Here is a 23,653-nt window from a genome sequence, read left to right as displayed (position 1 = left end):
CTGTCAGTTGCCTTTTACTTTTGTTGACTGTTTCCTTTGCTGTGCAGAAGCTTTTTATCTTGATGAAGTCCCAATAGCTCATTTTTGCTTTTGTTTCCTTCACCTTTGGAGATGTGTCTAGCCAGAAGTAGCTGCGGTCAAGGTCACAGAGGTTGCTGCTTGTGTTCTCTAGGATTTTGATGGATTCCTGTCTCACATTGAGGCCTTTCATCCATTTTGAGTCTATTTTATGTGCAGTGTAAGAAAATGGTCCAGTTTCATTCTTCTGCATGTGGCTATCCAACTTTCTCAGCACCATTTATTGAAGAACCTGTTCTTTTTTTTTTTTTAAGATTTTATTTATTTATTTGACAGGCAGACATCACAAGTAGGCAGAGAGAGAGAGGAAGGGAAGCAGGCTCCCTGCTGAGCAGAGAGCCTGATGCAGGGCTCTATCCCAGGACCCTGGGATCATGACCCGAGCCGAAGGCAGAGGCTTTAACCCACTGAGCCACCCAGGCACACCAAACCTGTCCTTTTTCTATTGGCTATTTTTCCCAGCTTAATCAAAGAATAGTTGACCATGGAGTTGAGGGTCCATTTCTGGGCTCTCTATTCTGTTCCATTCATCTATGCATCTGTTTTTGTCCCAGTACCATACTGTCTTCATGATGACAGCTTTGCTGTAGAACCTGAAGTCTGGAATTGTGATGCCACCAACTTTGGTTTTCTTTGTCAAGTATCCCCTGGTTATTCAGGGTCTTTTCTGGTTCCATGTAAATTTTAGGATTATTTGTTCCATTTCTTTGAAAAAAAAAAAAGATGGTATTTTTTTTTCTCATTTTATTTTTTCAGCGTAACAGTATTCATTCTTTTTGCACAACACCCAGTGCTCCATGCAAAACGTGCCCTCTCCATTACCCACCACCTGTTCCCCCAACCTCCCACCCCTGACCCTTCAAAACCCTCAGGTTGCCCCAACCTCCCACCCCTGACCCTTCAAAACCCTCAGGTTGTTTTTCAGAGTCCATAGTCTCTTATGGTTCGCTTCCCCTCCCCAATGTCCATAGCCCGCTCCCCCTCCCCCAATCCCACCTCCCCGCAGCAACCCCCAGTTTGTTTTGTGAGATTAAGAGTCATTTATGGTTTGTCTCCCTCCCAATCCCATCTTGTTTCATTCATATGATCTCCCTGATGTGAGGACATGGAGAAGCAACATGGGGGGGTAGGAGATAGGAGAAGAATAAATAAAAGATGGTATTTTGATAGGGATTGCTTTAAATGTGTAGATTGCTTTAGGCAGCTTAGACATTTTCACAATATTTGTTCTTCCAATCCATGAGCATGGAACATTTTTCCATTTCCTTGTGTCTTCCTCAATTTCTTTAATAAGAGTTCTGTAGGGGCACCTGGATTACTCAGTGGTTTAAGCTGCTGCCTTCGGCTCAGGTCATGATCTCAGGATCCTGGGATCGAGTCCCGCATCGGGCTCTCTGCTCGGCAGGGAGCCTGCTTCCCTCTCACTCTTTCTGCCTGCCTCTCTGCCTACTTATGATCTCTCTCTGTCAAATAAATAAATAAAATCTTTTAAAAAAAATAAGCGTTCTGTAGTTTCTAGTGTACAGATCCTTTACCTCTTTGGTTAGGTTTATTCTTAAGTATCTTACGGTTTTGGGTACCATTGTAAATACTTTTCTCAGTTCATGTTTACCAATAGCTGAACAGTAAGAAGATAGGCGAGCAGTGGGTATGTGGAGTGTTGGGTTTACTGGGGTTGCGATTTTGCTATTTGAGTGAAACAGAGGGCAGCACCTGTACAGTCCATCCCGTCCCAAAATTCTATAATTTTATGTGTGTGAAGGTGGTATTTCACCCTGATGGCTCCCACATTGATTTCAGCAGTAGGCAAACTATAGCCCATGGGCCTGACTTGACTGTTTTTATAAATAAATTTTATTGTAACATAGTCAACCCAATTCATTATACTATTGTGAATGGCTGTTTTCATTCTACAAGTCAGAGCTGAGTAGTCACAATGGAGACTGTACGGCCCCCAAAGCATAAAATACTTACTTTCTGGCCCTTTACAAAGTTTATCTCTGGGTTAGGCTAATCTAGCTGGTCCTCCCTGTGGATGCCCCCAAAACTATGGTTCCAAAGGGCATGACCATCTGGCATAGACGGAGAGCATAGGAGCAGGTGTGAACACAGTTTAGTTGGTACACAGTGCATTTTTGTTGACTTAATCTGTGTTAAACATTATCTCAGTTTGGCATTCACTCATTTATTCTACAAATATCTTAGTGCCTCATCTGTGCCAAGTCACTGTTATAGGGGCTTGGGATACAGCATATAATTATGATATCATTGCTACTGAACATTTTATCACAACTAGGTATTTTTATCCTATTCTCCAAGTGAAAATAATGCTATTCTTCCAATATATATATTACTTTCCTATCTATAAATAGTGGCCAAGGAATCATTTTGTATCAAATAAAAATATACATTAGCCAGTATGTGGAAAAGCGAAGGCAGGGTTCTAAAATTCTGCTGAGATATTTGAAGTACTTTTCTTTTATGTGGAGCTTTGCAAGCTAAGTTTATAAACAACTGGTATTTCTAGCTCCCATCTTTACTGACCTTAACCTTGTTCTGTGGCATTCATTCAATAGGCATTTAAGCAATGAGTCATTCAGGTGTGACCTTCTGGAAACAGTGTGGCCTTCACCGATCACGTGCCTTATCAGGCTGCAGAAAAAGGAGCTGAGACTAAAGGGCCAAGCTCAGCATGTACAATTCAGATGAAAGAGGTTGGCTTGCCACGTCCAGCAAGTTCTGGAGATTGGGAGGGGAAGAGAATTATGGACTCCAGGAAACAGAGAAGTCTTTTCTCTGTTGTGGGGAGGGTTAAGACAGAAAACCATGGAAGGCAGTGCTAGAACTGGGGAAAGGCAGGCTGTTTGGACAGCCAGGTTACGGTCACTGGGGCTGAGTGAGAGATCTCCCAAGTGCAGGCCCAACATTACCATGAGCAGTGATGCTTAGGCTTTGAATGCTTGGGAAAAGGAGGAGTCTCTGACCCCTCTGCTAGGAGAAAAATCAGAAGATACACTGTTGGGGTACAGGGGTGACTCAGCCAGTTAAGCATTTCAGATCATGATCCCAGGGTCCTGGGATGGAGCCCCGCATTGGGCACCCTGCTCAGCAGGGAGTCTGCCTCTCCCTCTCTCTCTGCCCACCTTGCTCATATTTGTGCGTGCCTGCCCACTCTCACTCTCTCTCTCAAACACATGAAATCTTTTTTAAAGAGCTGCAATGTTGGTCACACTGGACAAAACTGGCATCGTCACATGGCACCTTTGGCGGCCATTTGCTATCTGCAGAAATGATAGCTGTGGTATGGCGTCTGTTCATCAAAGTTCTTTCTGCATGTTTGTGTGGGTCGTTTGCTAAGGATAAGAAGGCAGGTCCGTTGCTATTATGGACCGAATTGTGTTCCCCTCGCACATGCATGTGTTGGAAGTGCCAAACCACAATGTGGTTGTTTTGGGAAACAGGGCCTTTCAGGGGGATAATGAGTCAAGGAAGTCATAAGGGTGGGGTCCTAGTCCTACGGAAGTGGTGACTTTATAAGAAGAAGGGTCACAAGCAATCTCTCTCTGCACATGCACAGAGAAGAGGCCACGTGGGGACACAGCGAGAAGGTGGCGGTCCGCAAGCCACCAAGAGCACTCTCACCAGAAGCGCAATCTGCCAGCGGCACCGCGATCCGGCAGTTCCAGCTTCCAGAACGGTGAGAAAATAAATCTCTGTAGTTCGGGCCACCCAGCCTATGGTACGGCAGCCTGAGCAGTCTCACACAACTGCCCAGCATCTCCCAGAGAAGGATGAATGCCAAGCCAGGCTCCACACTCGCAGCACAAGGAAGCTTCGCCCCTGCATTTCAGAAATGCACCAGTACCAGACTTGCCAGGGTGTTTTCCTAAAGGATGTCACGCTTGCAAACTGTCACAGGCCACTGTCTGGGTCCCTTTGCACCCAGACGCTCCAAACCCCAGCCATATCACCTGAGCTCCCTGACTCTGGCGCGCTGTCATATCTCATATGCCCCAGTGACTGTGCACGCACACACACACACACACACACACACACACACGTCTAGCACGGCCTCCCCCACATCAGGCCTCCGCTCCTCCATGACCTGCCAACCTTCCCCTCCCAAGGCCAGCTCATGTGTCACTCTGTTTCCATCTTTCCTCCTTGAGGTGGAACTAATTGCTCCCTCATTTTGGTCCCTACGTGCATTTCCCTTTAATAGGGCTTGTCACATGAAATTGAAGTCGCTTGTTTAGAGTGTCCACCCCCTTAAAGAACAAGCTCTTCAAAGCAGAGAACACAGCTCACTCATCTCTGAGAGGAGAACAATGCCGGTTCAAGAACAGCTGCTGAATGAATGTTGGACGAATCAGCAAAGATATTCGGATGAGCATTTTTGAAAGAGTGGGGAGGCCTCACGACCCTCTAAACGAGTCACGTGACAGCCTCCAGGCGCAGCAAGCCGCAGAGCTCTGGTCCGGAGGACAGGACTGGTGAGAAACCACGGTCTGATGAGAAACGAAGTCCTGGACTCTGGTCGAGACAGGCACGACTATTCCCACCTCCCCAGCCCCGGCTTCCTTGTTTTGCAACTATGACCTGCTGAAGAAACCCAATTTTCATCCTCACCAAGGAAATGCTTACCTGAAAGGGCTGGGGCAAAAGTACGCGAAAGAAAGAAAGAAAGGGAGGGAAGAAGGGAAGGAAGGAAGGAAGGAAGGAAGGAAGGAAGGGAGGGAGGGAGGAAGGAAGAGGGGCCCCTAGGTGGCTCAGTGGGTTAAGCCTCTGAGGTCATGATCTCAGGGCCCTGGGATGGAGCCCCGCATTGGGCTCTCTGCTCAGCGGGGAGTCTGCTTTCCCCCTCTCTCTGCCTGCCTCCCTGCCTACTTGTGATTTCTCTATCAAATAAATAAATAAAATCTTTAAAAGGAAGGAAGAAAGGAAACAAACAAACAAACAAAAAAACCATTGCAACCCTCCATCATGTAGCTGATGGCCCCGGGCTGCCTTCCTGGACCCCACAAGCCATCAGATGTAATGACTGGGGAGAGCTGGGGGCATTCCCCGCACGTTGAAAACTCAGCCAGCCCGACAGACTGCTGCTTCTTGACATATTGGCACCGATGCAAAACAGGCATCAGATGCAAACGCAGAACCAAAGCAGTGGTTTTAAACACATAAGCCGTGGAGTGCGCCTTTCAGACAGTGGAAGAGCCTTCACCAGATCACTGACCTGAATTAAATAAATCTACTTTGGAGCCTCCACGACACTGTCAGATTAAATTGCTAATTGCTTAACTACTTCATGCTAATGGTATAGACCCAAACCAAGCAGATTCTCACTTTGGTGCTAGCCGAGCGATCATCACCTACGTTGTGTCGAGAGGAGCTGGTAAAAACAGAGTCGTACACGTGTAGGGCAGGAGCAACTCCTGAGGCCGTATTCATTCTACAGATGGGAGAAGCAAAATGTACAGATACGGAGCTACCCCACCTCAGCCGAGGACCCCTTTGAGTACTTAACGGCGAGATGGCCCGGAGATGCACATTTCGGCAGCTGTTTTCAGGATGCTGTAGGCTTCATGGTCAGGCTCGTGTTTAAAAAAATTACATAAACACCACTCCCTCCACACACACACTTAACCTGTCAGCGACTCCTGGGTGGCTCTAGGGTAAGATACAGGCTCCTTCCCCTGGTACATAAGACCATGTGTGATTTGACCTCTTCGGCCTTTACGGCTCCTTTGTGCCCTGACTTGATTCTGCAAACACTCAACCCTCCTTGTCTGTTCCCATAAATGTGATGTCATCACTCATCGTGGTGCCTCTCCTTGCGCTCTCACTGCTGTCTGGAATGCCTGCTTTTCTCGACTTCTACTCCTCTTTGGGTGCCCAGCCCTTTAATCCCTGATTTCAATAAGCCTCCCTAGAGAGTCCCTTTCACAACAAATCTCTCCATCCGCTGTCGCTCTTGGCACTGTTATTAGAGTTGTGCTCACATACTTCCTTGCATTTAAAGGTCATCTTCATGTACATCTCTCTACTTGATTGTAAGTTTGGGAATCCCCAAGATTCTTGGCATGGATCTTGGCATATAGTAAGTGCTCAATAAAGTCGATTTGTTCGCATTTTAATTGAGGATACAGGTAAGGAAATGGGCACAAAAGGTCTTGTTGTCTTAGGGCTCTAGGGGAAAAATGCAAAGCAACCAACACGAATTGGTATTGCCTTTCTGGTCTGCATATTTCCTCACCTCTGAGATCTGATCTCATCCTGGCAGATCTGGAATCTCCCTAATGCGCCAAAGTTACCCCTTCCCTGCTGCCATCTCAGATCCGACTCCAAACCTTCATTCTCTGTGTAGCTGATCTCAGTTCGGCATTCAGGAGGGAAGCAGTTTGTTGCAGGTAATACCAGCAGGGGCGTGGGCATGGGGACAGACCTTTGCCCGTGTTCACTGAAGGCCCACCACAAGGATTTCATGGGCAGCCATGAATAAGCCTCAGAGTTGTCCTTGCCAGCATGTTAACTACTGGTTCCTTTCTCTCCTTTTGCCCAATGAGTGAATGCTCCTGAGTGCACTGGATTCAGCCACAGGAACCTGTTCTTTTATAAACTGGCTTTATCCAGCAGTGCCCAGATTAAGTTAAGCCTCTGCTTCGGCTTGGGTCATGCTCTTCCCTCTGCCTCTGCTCCTTCCCTCTCTCCTGCTTGTTCTCTCTCAAATAAATATTTTTTATTTGTTTCTTTTTAAGATTTTATTTATTTATTTGACAGACAGAGATCACAGGTAGGCAGAGAGGCAGGCAGAGAGAAAGGAGGAAGCAGGCTCCCCGCCGAGCAGAGAGGCCGATGTGGGGCTCAATCCCAGGACCCTGGGATCATGACCTGAGCTGAAAGCAGAGGCTTAACCCACTGAGCCACCCAGGTGCCCCTTTTATTTGGTTTTATCCATACAGGACTATACAGGGACTGGGTCATGGTAAACCCAGGCGACAGTTCATGAACCTAGCTGGTCTCTCTGATTTAATCCAGGGAGCTATGCACGATGGTTCCAGATAGCTCTGTGGAATGAGCTTGGAATCCGAAGACTGTGTTTTAGTGTTGGCCCCACCAAAGAATGTCAGTTTAGGTCTTCCCGAATGAGATACCAAGACAGAGTCAGAAGTGCAGAAGAGTCATTGGGAGTAGCCACTGGGATAGCTAAGCAGGAAGAGAGAGCAAGGGTAGACGCAGAAAGACTGCAGAGAGCACCAGTATGGCATGTGTGTGAGGAGGGAGGAAGAAAGAAGGATCGGTTCAAAAGAGCCTCAGACTATTGTGTAGGTTTTAGAATGTCTCATCCAGCCTAAGGCGGGGGGGGGGGGGGCGCTCCAGAGTGGTAGGGAGAAATAGCCAGACCCTGGGACACCACTGTGCGCAGGCTGGAGTTGCCCAAGGAGAGCCTGCCCCAACTTGAATGTTGCAATGAGACCAAAGGCACCACATCTAGAGAGCACCGGACTCCTTAGAGAAAGTTCTCTCTTAAAAAATCTGAGTGGCACACCTCCATGACCGAGTGGCCACACAAGTAGAGTCATTTCTCCTTACCTCAGTTTGACCTCCTTTCCTGCAAAATGGGGGAGGAAAGTTTCAGCAATCATATCGATCAAATAAACCAACCTGGCTTGCTGACTGGTCGGTTTTGCAGGGCAAAGCCTACAGAGCAGACTTGCTGGAGAAATGCAATTTAGGTAACATTCTACCAAACGAAAGAACATCATTGTTTGGGGGGTCATTTGGAGTGTGTGTGCACACACGCATGTGAGCACGCATGGTAGTCCAGCAAGAGCTCTCTGCGTCTGTATAATTGCATAACTTCTAAGCCACTTTTATATGCATTAGTTCATTTGCTTCTCAGAATATTGTAGACCTGTGTTCTACTTTTCCAATTTAAAAAAAAAAAAAAGAAAGAAAGAAGAAACCTAAGGCTCAGAGAGGTTTAAGTAACTAGCTCAAGGTTGCAGAGCTAGTAAATGAGAGCACTATGTGCCAAATCTAAATCAGGATTCCAAATTCAGAGTTTCTCCTAGGAGCTAGTGGCAGAATGAGGCAAAAATCCATATGACAACTGACCTGGGATTTGTAGGGGACCTTTCAGGACTTTTCAGATGTACATGTCAATAACACTATGGGTTGAGGCTACTCTGAGATCCTGTTCTGTAGTACTTGGTTCACTGAAAAATCACGTGGTGACAAATGTGTCATTTCAGTCTGTATTAAAGACTCCAAAGGATTCCTATACCTTTCGTGCAAGGAGTCAGCAATAGATCTTTACTGTAACAGCTTTATTGAGATACAATTCACATGCCATCCAAGTCTCCTATTTAAAGCGCACAAGTCAATGCTTTGAGTACATTCACAGAGCCATGCAACCATCCCCACATTCAATTTTTGTCACAATCATTTTCATCTTTCCCCTCACCCCCTGCCAAGGAAAACCTCACCATCTGCCAGCAGTCTTTCGTGCCTGGCGCCCTCCACTGAGCGGAACGTTTCCCAGGTCCAGCCATGGCAAAGCATCTCCTTCACATTCTACCGGCATTTCCCTCATTGGGGTGCCAAATGCTATTTCATTGTACTGGCCCACCCCATGTTGCTTATTCGTTCATCAGCTGGCAGACACTACAATGGATAACGCAGCTACGAAGATTCACGCGCAAGTTTCCGTGTCAGCATATGTTTTCATTTCCTTTGGGCATATACCCAGGAGCGGCACCACTGGGTCCTCTAACTCTATGTTCGACCTTTTAAGAAGTGACAACATGGGGCGCCTGCGTGGCTCAGTGGGTTGAGCCTCTGTCTTCGGCTCAGGTGATGATCCCGGGTTCCTGGGATCGAGCCCCGCATCCGGCTCTCTGCTCAGCAGGGAGCCTGCTTCCTCCTCTCTCTCTCTGCCTACTTGTGATCTCTGTCTGTCAAATAAATAAATAAAATCTTTAAAAAAAATCTTTTTAAAAAAAGCGACAACAGACTTAAAATCCACGAGGTATCTGGAAATAAGAGCTTCAGAAAACTACCTTATTCTTGGCACTAACACAGGGAACAACTTCACATCGTGGGGCTGGTCGAAGTTGAGATCTCCTAGATCCGGTAGAGTGGCTTCAGTTGTCCCCAGCTCCCGGGCTAGGACCTGCTGCATAAAGGTCCCTTTCACGTTCTCCAATAAGTCTAGACGCCTTCTTGTCTTAGGGCTTTTGCACTTGCTGGTTCTTCTGCCAATGGACATGTGTCCTCTCTATGGTCACGTGGCTTGCTTCTTGGTGTCACTCTCACTTCAGATCAAATATCAGCCCTTTGGCCAATCCAAAGAAAATCCCACTCAGCCAGTCATTGTCCTCTTAGCTTGTTTTAATTATCTCCATAACACTTACAGCCATCTGCCCTACTAGACATACATTGTTATGCCTACTACTTACACATATACAACATGCTGTATGGAATATATGATATATATATATATATATATACGATATTAGAGTATATACTTTCTCAGAATTATATATATATAATTCTGTATATATATTATATATAATATATATATATATAATTCTGTATATATATTATATATAATATATATATAATAGATATATATATATAATTCTGTATATATATTATATATAATATATATATAATAGATATATATATATAATATATATATTATACGATATTAGAGTATATACTTTCTCAGAATTGACCACAACTGCCTGCTCTGTGAAATGGGTCTGAGTGCTTGAAATAGGTCTGCTCTCAGCAGGTGTGATGTTAAGTGTGGCCAAGAGAGGGTCTGCACAGAAACTGGCAGAGAAGCATTTTTGCTTCCTGGTTTCCATGATTTCTCTTCCTAGGTTCCCACAGCACTGGTAGCTTCCATGCCTGCAGCATCCCCACTGCCCAGCTGCACGCTGAGGGGTCTTTCCCAGAGCCCCACTCCCACAGAGCATCCCGATTTCCTAATGCCATACTCTTGCCGCCTAGGCTGGCTGCTGAGCTCGCAGAACCCAAAGAGCATATCGTTGGGTACTTGGTTTCTGCTAGGATGACTAAAATGGCAGTCCAAAAAAAGTTTTGTTAATTATGTTTTGGTTTGATTTGGTTTCCTCCCCGACCGATCCCGAACTTTATTGCAGTGTAAGGGACAAATAAACATTACACATATTTAGGAGTACAAGTTTATGTTTTGATATATGTATATATTGTGCAATAATCACCAAAATCAAGTGAATTAACACACCTACCATCTCACAGTTACCATTTTCCCTTGCGCGTGTGTTCAGAATGCTCAAGATCTAGCCTCTTAGCAAATTTCACATACACAACACGCTCAGTCTTTCTCTTTCCGCAGCCATAGCCCCCAGCAACTACTAGTTCGCTCTCTGTTTCCCTGAGCTCAGTGTTTTTAGATTCCACAGAGAAGTGAGATCATCCAGTATTTGCCTTTCTCTGTTTGACTAATTTCACTTACGCATAATGTTTCCTTTGTTTTTATGGCTGAATAATGTTCCACTCTATGGGGGCGCCTGGGTGGCTCAGTGGGTTAAGCCTCTGCCTTAGGCTCAGGTCATAATCTCAGGGTCCTGGGATGGAGCCTCACTGTAGGCTCTCTGCTCAGCGGGGAGCCCGCTTCCCCCTCCCTCTCTCTCTGCCTGCCTCTCTGCCTCCTTGTGATTTCTGCCTGTCAAATAAATAAATGAAATCTTTAAAAAAAATACTCTACTCTGTTTTTTTTGGGGGGGGGTGTAAACACACACACATACACACACACACACACACACACACACACACACACACACACACACTACTCTTTCTTTATCCATGTATCCAAAGCTGGATCATAAGAAAGGATGTGAACAACTCTGGCCACGAGTTTGGCCTATCAATAAATGGATTCCAAACAGACAAACACAAAATCTAAGAAAATTCACTACCAAGAAGGTTTGGTGAGGAAGCACAGAAGGCAAAAACGCTTTTATCTTTGCATATTTATTTCCTCTCTGTTTCAGTCTGATCCAGTTTGTTTTCAGTCAAGTTAAACAGGCAGCATTTTCTCACACTTTCCACAAGCTATCTATGTTAAAACACATAAATGAGAATAACTACAGAATTGACATTTCTTGTGAAATGTTCAATATAATGCTGTCTTTTCACAAGACCAAGATGAGAAAAAAGGCAACCTTGAATCAAAGACAGAAATCAAATAACCATGAGATAAAGTATTACTTCCTGTTGACATTTTATAACACTAAATTTACCTTTAGAAATGTCAGATATCTTTCCTTCTTTATTTAGCTGTCGTCCTTGTTTTCTCTAGAAAGGACTCCCTTCTCCCTCCTAGAATTTCTCAACACAATATAATAGCTTAACTAAAATGAAAGTGAGAAAGGAAGCAAAGCACCACATTATGGAAGATGCATACTATTTCTCAGGGTAACTGAAATTAAGGATTCTAAAACATTTAGTCTTTATTCTCATAACAACCATAACTGCCAGAATTCCAACAAGGTAGAGTAATTTGCATCTCTCCAGATCATGGAGCCCTTTAGCAATTTAATCCACAGACACATAAAACATTATACCTAGAATATTCCTGAGAGATCACTAACCCCAGTGTTTCTTATATACACTCAGAGATCTGCAAACATGTCTTAAGAGTTTGGGTGGTAATGGTGGCCACTGTGTCTGTTTCAATTTCTATGTTTAAAAATCAGTTCACTATACAATTTTTAAAAACAAACAAAGGAACAGAGGAAAAATGAGACAAAGAAAAAACCAGACTCTTAAATATGGAGAACAAACTGGCGGTTGCCAGAGGGGAAGGGCGGTCAGGGGAGGAGTGAAATAGGTGAAGGCGATTAGGAGCGCACGAAATGGGGGGCACCTGGCTGGCTCAGTTTGGTAGAGCGCATTGCTGTTGGTCTCAGGGTCTTTGAGTTCAAGCCCCATCTTGGGCATAGAGATTACTTTAAAAAAGAGCGTACACTTACTGTGAAGAACACTGTTTAATGTGCAGACTTATTGAATCACTATATTGTACAGCCGAAAACAACGTAACACTGTATGTTAACTATACTGGAATTAAATTTTGTTAAAAGCCAGTCCTTTATAGGGACGCCCAGATGGCTCAGTCTGTCAAGCATCTGCCTTCGGCTCAGGTCATAATCTCAGGGTCCTGGGATCAAGCGCCAAGTCAGGCTCCCTCCCTGCCCAGCTGGGAGCCTGCTTCTCCCTCTCCCTTTCCCTCTGCTGCTCCCTCTGCTTGCGGTCTCTCACTCTCTCTCAAATAAAAGAAAAAGTTTCTCTCTCTCTTTTTCCTTCTCCCTCTAAGCACCCCCGCAAATCATCCATTTTAATTAATTATTTTAATGTTTGATTTCCATTTCAAATTAAGTATCAAGCGTGAGTATGGCGGTTGATTAATAGATGAGTTTGGAGGTGCCTCAGTGGCTCAACATGCTTCTCCTTCTCTCTCCCTCTGCCTCTCCCCCAATCCAGGGCTCTCTCTATTGCTTTGCCTTCAGTCTATCTCTCTCTCTCAAATGCATAGATAAAATATCAAAAAAATAGATGAGTTTGTTCATAAGGCATCTCTATCAACAGCTGACTTCAGGATTTTGGTTGGTGGAGAGCAGAAACTATTTTTATCCTTATCATATACATTTAATTTTCATCTTTAATATGCTAGTTTTTTTTTTCTTAAAGATTTTATTTATTTGACAGAGAGAGAGCACAAGTAGGCACAGTGGCAGGCAGATGGAGAGGGAGAAGCAGGCTCCCCGCTGAGCAGGGAGCCCACTGTGGGGCTCGATCCCAGGACCCTGGGATCATCACCTGAGCCAAAGGCAGAAGATTTACCATCTGAGCCACCCAGGCGCCCCAGTACACTAGGTTAAAGACAGAAAATATAAGGAACACTGGTGCTGATATACAGCCTGTGACTGAGGATTACAAAAATGGTAATAATTCTGATGGTCTATGACCTGTGATTAACCAGCATTCTCAAATAAAACAAGTCACTATCTTTAAGACTTCAAAAGACAGCCTTAAAAGAGACAATAAAGTAATGAATATATAACTTGTCTATTCACTTACTAGGAATAAAAACTACCCCCATCCAGAAAGTGTCATCTGCAAAGAAATGCTTTCGAAGTGCAGCTGGAAGCTTTCCGTTTTAAGTCAATATTAAGCGACTGATACACATTATAAAGATAAAGGCCAGAACAGCTAACACAATATTGAAGAAGAACAGAGTTGGAGGAAAGATGTTACCTAACTTCATGACTTACTGTAAGCGTGGTGTTGGAGAAAGAATAGACAAATTGATCAACAGAACAAAATAGCCCAGAAATAGACCCAAACATATACAATTAACTGATATTTAACAAAAGAACAAAGGCAATACAATGGAGCCAAGAAATGGTACTGGAACAACTAGGCATCCACATGTGGAAGAAAAAAAAAAGAATTTAGACTCAAACTTTACAACCTTCACAAAAATTAACTCAAAATGAATCACAAATCTAATTGTAAAAGAGAAAGCTATAAAATTCCTAGAAGATAACACAGGAGAAAACTTAGATCATTTTGGGTATGATGATGGCTTTTTAGATACAACACCAAAGACGTGATCCACAAAAGAAATAACTGAAAAGTTTGACTTCATTTTCCATGAGAAACACTGTGCAGGGAATAAGACAAGCCACAGTCTGCAAGAAAATATTTGCACAAGACACATATGGTATATTTGGAGACACCCAAAATATACCAAGAGCTCTTAAAACTCAATCATGAGAAAACAAAAAACCTCATTTAAATATGGGCTGAAGACCTAAACAGACACCTCGCCGAAGACGATATACAGATGACAGAAAAGCATATGAGAAGATAATCCACATATGTCATCAGGAAAATGCAAATGAAAAGAGCAATGAGCTACCACCACACACCTATTAGAATAACCAAAATCGAAAACACGGACAGCCACCAAATGCTGGCAAGGATGTAGAGCCATGGGAAGTCTCACTCATTGCTGGTGGGAATGTAAAATGGTACAGCCACTTCGGAAGACAGTTTGGTGATTTCCCACAAAACTAAACATACTCTTCCCCATACAATCCCCATCATGCTACTTGGTCTTTACCCAAAGGAGATGAACATTATGTCTACAGAAAAACCTGCACATGGATATTTATAGCAGCTTTATTCATAATTGCCAAAACTTGGAAACAACCAAGATGTCCTTCAGTAAGTGAATGGATAAATTATGGTACCTCCAGGCAATAGAATATTATTCAGTGCTAAAAATAAATGAGCTTTCAAGCCATGAAAAGACATGGAGGAAACTTAAGTATATATTACTAAGTTAACAAAAAAAAAAACTAAAAATGCTATGTACCATGTGATGCCTACTATAGGAGATTCTGGAAAAGGCGAAACTGCAGAGACCATAAAAAATCAGTGGTTGCCAGGAGCAGGTGGGAGGAGACAAATTAATAAGTAAAACACAGAAGGTTTTTAGGGTTAGGGTTAGGGTCGTTATACTTTGGTCCAAATCTACAGAATGCACAACACTGAGAGCGAACCCTAAGGTAAACTCTGGAAGTGAGGTGATTATGACATGTCAGTGTAGGCTCATCGGTTGTGACCAGTGCACCACTCTGGTGGGGGATGCTGGGCACGGAGGAGGCTAGCTATGTGTGTCACAATGGACACAAGAGGAATCTTTGTAGAAAACCTAAAACTGCTCTTAAAAAAGTCTTCAAAAATAAGTAAGTACAGAGTGCAACATTTTCAAATGTCTATCAATTAGTAATCCAGACACTTAAAACAAATGTAAGATGTCTCTCTAGCAAGGTGTGAAACCGGGGAAAAGCTGGAGAAGTTCATATGATCAGAGAAGACTTGGTGTTTTCATGCAACGAAGCTATTGTCGGCTCTCAGGTAGCGATTTGGTAAAGAAGTGGGCAAAGACACTTTTTTTCTGTAATACATCATCTTGAAGCGCTCATGGTATGAATACAATTGTTGGGTGTATTATTATAAGACAAGTGAAATAGAATTATCTATTATGAGTTGTAGTCAGATGGAGAAACTGATCTAATTTGGCCATGTTAACATGCATTCAGTCCCCAAATCAAACATGATATATTATGTGTTTTTTTTTTAAAGATTTTATTTATTTACTTGACAGAGAGAGATCACAAGTAGGCAGAGAGGCAGGCAGAGAGAGAGGAGGGAAGCAGGCCCGCTGCTGAGCAGAGAGCCCGACGCGGGACTCGACCCCAGGACCCTGAGATCATGACCCGAGCCGAAGGCAGAGGCCCAACCCACTGAGCCACCCAGGCGCCCTATTATGTGTTTTTTAAGTTATCTGCCAATGGAGTGGGTGGGGGGGAAGCTGGAAAATGATAGTTTAGCCTACCCATCTCACTTTACTTCAGGAGAAAAGGAGGTTCAGAGAAGGGAAGTGACTTGTCCAAAGCCACACAGTAAGTAAAGGCAGAAAAGAGCTCAGTTGTTTTTTTTTTTTTTAAGATTTTTTAAATTTATTTGACAGGCAGAGATCACAAGCAGGCAGAGAGGCAGGCAGAGAGAGAGAGGAGGAAGCAGGCTCCCTGCTGAGCAAAGAGCCTAATGCAGGGCTCAATCCCAGAACTCTGGGATCATGACTGGAGCCGAAGGCAGAGGCTTTAACCCACTGAGCCACCCAGGCGCCCCAAGAGCTCAGTTTTCTGCCTCCCTAGACCCCTAATGGTCCCACAGCAGCTTTCTGCAAACCAGAGCAAAAGCCCATTGAAGAGTCTGTAGGGACTCTCATTCTGAACACTTATGCTAAAAATATTTTTATAGCAATAGTATGTAAATTTGCTCATCTCACTGGTAGAATCAGGTCAGATATTGGGGCACCTGGCTGACTCTCTTGGGAGAGCAGGAGACTCTTGATCTTAAGGTCGGGAGTTTGAGACCCCATGTTGGGTAAGAGATTACTTAAAAAATAAAAAACCTTTAAAAAATGAAAGTCCACATACTTTAAAAAAAAAAAGTAATTCAGATGTTGCTAGCTCCTTTTACTCCTAGTTGTATTACATGGGGAAGTGGGGAGAAGGGGAGCCGAGGGCGGCAGATCAAAGGCAAACACTTAAAAAGGCTTCTCTGATTATCCAAAACTTCCAGGAGTAAGAGCCCTTGGAAATGACAAATGAATGGAAAGGAGGGAAAATGTGGGAGGGCTGGTTGATGACTTGAGGATTCCGGGACTATCTGCAAGTTGTCAAAAAGACAGAAGTCCAAAAGGATTCCAAGTGTTTTCACTGAGATGCCTAGGGGTCTAGAAGAGGTGTGCAAGAGACATGGTAAGAAAGAGAGGAGTAGGATTGAGGACTGAACCTCGCGGGCGTGCCAGATAGTGTTGTTAATAATCAGCCCCGTCACTCCTTCCTCGGGGACGGGAGGCCTGGAAGCCATAGTTCCAGATTGTCTTGCCACCAGGGTTCTATGCGGTTTGGAAGTCAAAATACAAGGAGAAGCAGGAGCAGATAGCGGCCAAGAAGTCTGCGGGGGTTTCTGAACGAGCCCCCTCCAGCGCTGTAGGCTGCTGAGAACATGGCTAACACCTTCTTCCTACGCCTGTGCTTCCTGATTTCCCCAGCCCTTCTGACCACTGCCTCATTCCAAAGGTGACGCCAGCATAATTCTATAACCAGATAACGATAACCACAACTATATTCTGGACTAGAGCCTCCTACTCTGTTGTGGTGGTTATCGTGATTGGGACGTGAACTCAAACTTGGGAAGATTTGCAAGAGAGCAGCTGGAGACGTAGGTCATCTTTGGGTGACTTCAGTTTCAGTAGATTTATGGGGGAAGAGAAGACACTTTACATGAAGAAAGACATAAATGGAAGGTAACAGAACAGAGGCAATAAACAGACATCGCTCTTTTGAAGAATTTCACCATAAAATAAAAGGGCATGACCTCTCCCTCTCCACTGTGACTCCAAAACAACTCACAGCATGGTGGCTATTACCCAAATGTTATTTCTTGGAGTGTCTTTATTTTCCACTGGACTATGGAACTCTAGGGCTATGACGACCAATACACTAACCACTAGCCCCAAGTGGCTATTGTGCCCTTGAAACGTGGCTAGTCTAAACTGAGATGTGCAGTAGGTATAAAATCCAGAACACAGGGCACCTGGGTGGATCAGTCCGTGAAGCCCTCAGCTCAGGTCGTGATCTCAGGGTTCTGGGATTGAGCCCCACTTCAGGCTCCCTGCTCAGTGGAGAGACTGCTTCTCCCTCTCCCTCTGCTGTTCCCTCTGCTACTCCCCCTGCTTGTGTTCCTTCTCTCTCTCTCGCTCACTCTCTCCCATGCACTCTCTCTCCTTCCATTAAATAAATTTAAAAGATCTTTAAAAGAAAATAAAATAAAATCCAGAATGGATTTCAAAGACTTAAAGGAAAAAAATCCAATATAAATTAGTAGTTTTGTTTGTTTAAAAGTAGTTTCTTCATCTGGATGATAGATGTGTGACCTTTCTTTATAGTTATTTATTAAACTCTGCATGTGCACTTTTTTTAAGATTTTTTTTTATTTATTTATTTGACAGAGAGAGACCACAAGTAGACAGAGAGGCAGGCAGAGAGAGAAAGAGGGAAGCAGGATCGCCGCTGAGCAGAGAGCCCGATGCGGGACTCGATCCCAGGACCCTGAGATCATGACCTCAGCCAAAGGCAGCGGCTTAACCCACTGAGCCACCCAGGCACCCCTACGTGTGCATTTTATACAGTTTCCTCATATGTATATTTCACAAGAGAAGAAAGGTAAAAATGTGATCGGGTATGTAAAAATACTTTCAAAGAAAAACTGCTATATACTTGTTAAACATTATAATAAAAAATAAATAACAAATGGAGTTTATAACAAGCTTGTTTATAACAAGCAAAAGTAATGAGTAAGGGGGCTTTGTCACGTGGGCCATTTACGGGAGAGCAATCGAACAAGAGGCACTTACTGAGGATGGATTTTTGAGGTTACGCTATAATGATATCATCTGATTTCCCCATGAGGTAGTTCTTACACAACCATCAATTCTGAATTTTGTTTAGTTGGATGGTAGGTAGTATACTCTTCTAGATAATTTCCATGAACTGCAATGTGATATCCTAATACTCATTTTGGCATGTATTCTAATGTATACTACTTAAAAACTGATTATGAGAAAACTCTGGATGAAAGTTTTATAATTATTTCAGTATCATACATAATTTATATTATCCATGTATAAACTTTGCCTGTTTTCTATAGATTTTTGCTATTTCTCTCAACAGGACTTCACAGTTTTTTTTGTAAAACCCTCGAAAGTCAAAAGTTGTTCAGAATTTCATGTTTTCCAACTGATTTTTAATGTATTAATCCATTTGATTGTCTTTGTGTCATCTAAATCAGTATCAAAATCTAAATCATCACCACTATCTTCATTTTTTCTGCAACTTCTATGGTTGGAATGTCGGTTACTTCCAGTATTTTCGGTCTTTTATGATTGCTTATTAAATGGAGTAGCAATGTCTTCTTTCTTTTCTAATTTTTTAAAGTATTTTATTTATTTATTTGAGAGAGAGAGAGAGACAGAGATACTGACAGACAGCACTAGCTAGAGGAGGGGTGGCAAGCAGGCTCCCCGCCGAGCAGGGAGCCGGATGTGGGGCTCGATCCCAGGACCCTGGGATCATGACCTGAGCCAAAGGAAGCTGCTTCATGAACTGAGCCACCCAGGTATCCCACAATGTCTTCTTTCTTTCCATATTTTCCACAAACTTCAAATTCACAGGCACATACTCTATACGCTATGTGATAAGAATCCTTCACTGACATTTGCCATTTTAACACATTTTTAAGGCTTTGAAAATGGTTTATATTTGCTGTATGTTACACACCTTTCAAGACCTTCGTTATGCTGCTGACAAACTCCATTATGAAGATTTGCATTAATTTTTTTGGCCTGAACACTCTTATCAAACTTATCATTTTTTAAATAATTTTTATTTATTTATTTGACAGAGAGAGAACTTAAGCAGGCAGAGTAGGAGGGAGAAGGAGAGGGAGAAGCAGTCTCCCCAAACTTGTCATTTTTGAAGCTAACTGTATTCTGATGCCTCTGAGGCCTGGAGCCAGCCACATTCCCCTTCTGGGAGCTCATTTGAAACTGTGGACCCCTCACATTGCACAAGGAAGGAAGAGGGAAGACCAAAATGCCGGGAACGAGCCCACAGAGTCCACGCTTCTGTCCTCATGCTGGTATATTTTTTAAGTTTATTTATTTAAGTAATCACTGTATCTCACGTGGGGCTTGAACTCACAATCCCAAGATCAAGAGTTGCACGCTTTTCTGACTGAGCCAGCCAGGCACGCCCTCACATAAGTATTTTTTATTATTATTTATTTATTTAATTTATTTATTATTAGTATCTTTTTTATAATCATGAGACTATAAATGGTAATCTGTTGGCTATATTGGCTTAAATAATAAGTTTTTTTAAAAAATCAATATCACCTGTTACTTTTGATCTTTTTTAATGTGGCTACTGGAAAATTTTAAATTACGTATGTGGCTCACATTATATTTCTTTTCTTTCCCTAGCTTTATTGAAATATAATTGACATGTACTATCGTGTAAGTTTAACGTATACAATGTGATGATTTGACTGTGAAGTGTTCTCCACAATCAGCTTAGTTAACACATCCTTCAGCTCACACCATTACAACTTCATTGTTGTTATGGTAAAAATATTAAAGCTCTCCTATCATAGCAACTTTCAAGTATACAATACAGTATTGCTAACTGTAGTCACCATGCTGTACCTTAGATCCCCAAAACTTCACCTTATAACTGAAATTTCTACCTTTTGACCAACATCTCCCTATTTTCCCCACCCCTCGTCCCTTGGCAACCTTACTCTCTGAGTTCAGTGTTTAGGTTCCACCTCTAAGTGACAGCATACAGTACTTGTCTTTCTCTGTCTGACTTATTTCACTTAGCTTAATGGCCCCAAGGTCCATGTGGCAAATGGCAGGATTCCCTTTCTTTTTTATGGCTAAATAATATTCCACTCTCTGCATATGTATATATTTATGTGTGTATACACGTGTGTGTACATATATACACATATATACACATATATACATATATACACACATATATACACATATAGATACGTGTGTGTACATATATGTACACACATATGTATCTCACATTTTCTTTAACATCCTTTGGTCTGTGGACATTTAGATTATTTCCATGTCTTGGCTGTTATGACTAATGCTGCAAAAAACCTGGGAGTACACGCATCTTTTTTGAGATTCTGGTTTCATTTCTTTTGGATATATACCTAGAAGTGGGTTTGCTCAATCCTATGGTAGTTCTATTTTTTTTATTTTTTGAGGAGTCTCCATATTGTTTCCCACAGTGGCTGCACCATTTTACACTCCCATCAACAGTGCATGAGAGGGGTGCCTGGGTGGCTCAGTGGGTTGGGGCCTCAGCCTTCAGCTCAGGTCGTGGTCCCAGAGTCCTGGGATCGAGCCCCGCATCAGGCTCTCTGCTGAGCGGAAAGCCTGCTTCCCTTCCTCTCTCTCTGCCTGCCTCTCTGCTTAATTGTGATCTCTGTCTGTCAAATAAATAAATAAAATCTTTAAAAAAAAATAGTGCATGAGAGCTCTCTTTTCCCCACATGCTCGCCAATACTTGTTATCTCTCGTCTTTTTTATAATAGCCAGTCTAACAAGTGAGGTCTCATTGTGGATTTGACTTGCATCTGCCTGATGATTAGTGATATTGAGCCCTTTCCTGTACTTGTGGCCGCTTGTATGTATTCTTTGGAGAAATGTCTATTCAATGCCTTTTGCTCATTGTTTAAGTCTATTTATTTATTTATTTTAAGTCGTCTCTACACCTGATATGGGGCTCGAACTCATAACTTGAGATCAAGGGATGTATGCTCTTCTGACTAAGCCAGGTAGGCGCCCTACCTTTTGCTCATTCTTCATCAGATCATTTGTATTTCACTATTGAGTTACATGTGTTCCTTATATATTTTGGACATTCACCTCTTATCATATATATGGTTTGTATTTTCTCCCATTCCACGGGTTGCCTTTATATTTTGTTGATTTTTTTTTTTATCTTTTGCTATGCACAAGCTTTTTAGTTTGATGTGATCCCACTTGTTGTTTTTTGCTTTCCTTGTTTGTGCTTTTGGTGTTACATTCAAAATCTCATTGCAAAGACCAATGTCAAGAAGCTTTTCCCCTTGCCTTCTTTTAGGAACTTTAAGCTTAGGTCTTATGTGTAAGTCCTTTATCTATTTCTAATCAGTTTTTGTGAGCGGTGTAAGACAAGGGTTCAGTTTCATTCTTTCCATCACGTTATAGTTCTATCAGACAGTGCTGTCCTAGAAATGGGATGTGGACTTAGTCATTGAATCCCCAGCCCTGTGCACTCCACTATGCAGTACTGAATTGCAAATGGAGATGAAAACTCTTAAGCTCTTCAGTCAAAGCTGATTTCTTTAATTTTCCTGAGTCCTCACAGCACTTAATATTTTCACTTTCTTGTACTTGATTATACACAATTTAGAACTTACTTGGCATTATTTCATATTATTAATTATGTCATGTCTGTAAGTGTTGTCATTACCTTTCTATTATTCCTATTATGCCCAGCACATTCTACATATACAGTAGGACCTGATTATGTTCCCATTAAATTAAAGTAGGTGTTTCTAGTCCTCTGCTTGTGGTGAACTTTGCTACCACATTAATAAAAGCTCAGTCTATGTATGGCATGACAGGCAGACTTACTTGAAGACAATCTGTCTTTGACATAAATGTGGCCCCATAATAATAAATTAGCCCACTGAGATATTAATGCATTCAGCAAATATTTGACACCGACTGTGTTCCAGGATTAAGACCTCATTTACAACCATTAATCAAATTGCAGTTTTTTTCTTCTGTTAAAAGACAATGAATAAAAACATAATAACTCTAAAAAAAAGTAATAACCTTGAACTCTCATACCTTTTGCTTTTTAGAACCATAGATTTTTATATATATTTTATACTTCTTAAAATGTTTTTAAGTGTTTTTCTATTACTTTCATCCAGAGTTACTTTTTACAAAGATGTTCATCTTATTTTTTTGTCTTGATTCCCAGTAACAAAGATTGTCTCGAAGGAGACAAGAAGAAATGGGTTGAAGGGCTGCTGCGGATTCATAAATTCTTCCCACAGCTTTTCTTTCTTTTTTTTTTAATTTAAATTCCATTAGCCAACATATAGTACATCACTAGTTTCAGATGTAGAGTTCAATAATTCTTCAGTTGCATGTAACACCCAGTGCTCATCATATCCTTTCTTAAGAGCAAGTCAGGGCTTGGTGGAGGGATTTAAATGGACTTTATGATCAATAATAAGTCTCAGAGTTTTGCCATTTCTCGCTCTCCCTCTAAAAAAAGAAAGAGCTACAGTTTGATCTCCACCTTTGACATACGGTAATTTAAACATCAAAGAGAAATTTTAGTAATGGGTTTCACACTTTTAAGGAGAAAAAAGGTTCCCCATAGCTTTGTTGGCAACAGATAAAAGCACCGAATCAAAATAACCTAGATAAACTGCCTATAGAGTTTATCTGGAAAGTCCAGGTTCTTTGCTCGAAATGGGGCTTTACTTAAGTCAACGTTTCTTTAGAGGAACAATAACCTGATTCATCTGCTAAGTTGACCAACAAAAAAAGCCCATATTTTGATTTTTAAACTTCCCCCAAAGCCCAGCATGGCTGAAGTCATATCTGCTCATGCACGGTCTTCATGCCACATTCCTCTGCAGAGAGAGCTTGCTCTGTTCTCTTGTGTGTCACGCTCAACTGCCACGTGGTGACCGCCTCAAAGCTCTCATCCACCGTCTGGCTTCAGGGTGGAGATGCGTACTGTCAGCTGCTGATGGCTGAGTTGGGAGTCAATAAGTAGAAATCTTGAAATTCTGATGTATTCTTTCTCTACATAATACCAAGATGCATATCCCCATATTTAATGTATGTACATAATGCCTGCACAGGTAGGGGCTCTGAGAGGCCAGCTTCAGACAGTTGGAAGTAGGCAGTACTAAGAGTCAGAAGCAGTGCTTTCTCTCCAACTAATATGTTTGGAGTCAACATCCCTCTCATGCAGAGGACTGCATATGCCTCCCTCAATGGTCTCCATGCTTCAACCCTTGACCCCCTATAGTCTATTCTCCCATGGAGTAAAACTCAAGGTCCCTACATCGGCCTACATGACCCTGAATGATCTGCCCCAGAACTCCTTGCTTCTAGAACCTCAATTCTTAGCACTCTCTATTTCCCAGTAACTGCCTCTTGCTACCCATCAAAGGTGCCAAATGCAGTCATGTTCATGGTCGTTGCACTTGCTCTTCCGTCTGCTTGGAACAGATCGATAATATGGCCCTCCACAAGTTGATAGGGTCCAGTCCCTCAATCACTTCA

General features: G+C 42.6%; 1 protein-coding gene across 1 annotated transcript; it reads right to left on the bottom strand.

Moving 5' to 3' along the window:
* Positions 1–19,006: 19,006 nt before the first annotated feature.
* On the bottom strand, positions 19,007–19,312 carry LOC123934458 (uncharacterized protein C9orf85-like). The gene is made up of 2 exons (XM_045994577.1): positions 19,223–19,312; positions 19,007–19,132 (listed from the first exon to the last, which is right to left on the bottom strand). Exons 1-2 carry the CDS (start codon positions 19,310–19,312, stop codon positions 19,007–19,009), a joined length of 216 nt encoding a protein of 71 aa, XP_045850533.1.
* Between the last annotated feature and the right edge of the window lie 4,341 nt (positions 19,313–23,653).

Source organism: Meles meles, chromosome X (genome assembly GCF_922984935.1).
Source record: "Meles meles chromosome X, mMelMel3.1 paternal haplotype, whole genome shotgun sequence".
Lineage (NCBI taxonomy): Eukaryota > Metazoa > Chordata > Mammalia > Carnivora > Mustelidae > Meles > Meles meles.
Note: the sequence above shows the minus strand (reverse complement) of the source record. Positions and strands in the feature narration are given on the sequence as shown.

What these genes read in the sequence shown, in the direction of transcription:
- LOC123934458 (XM_045994577.1), bottom strand. Translation starts at nt 19,312, where the DNA reads ATGAGCTCCCAGAAGGGGAATGTGGCTGGCTCCAGGCCTCAGAGGCAT. An exon ending in ATGACAAGTTTGGGGAGACT is followed by an intron (nt 19,133 to 19,222) that starts GCTTCTCCCTCT and finishes AAAAATGATAAG; the next exon opens with TTTGATAAGAGTGTTCAGGC.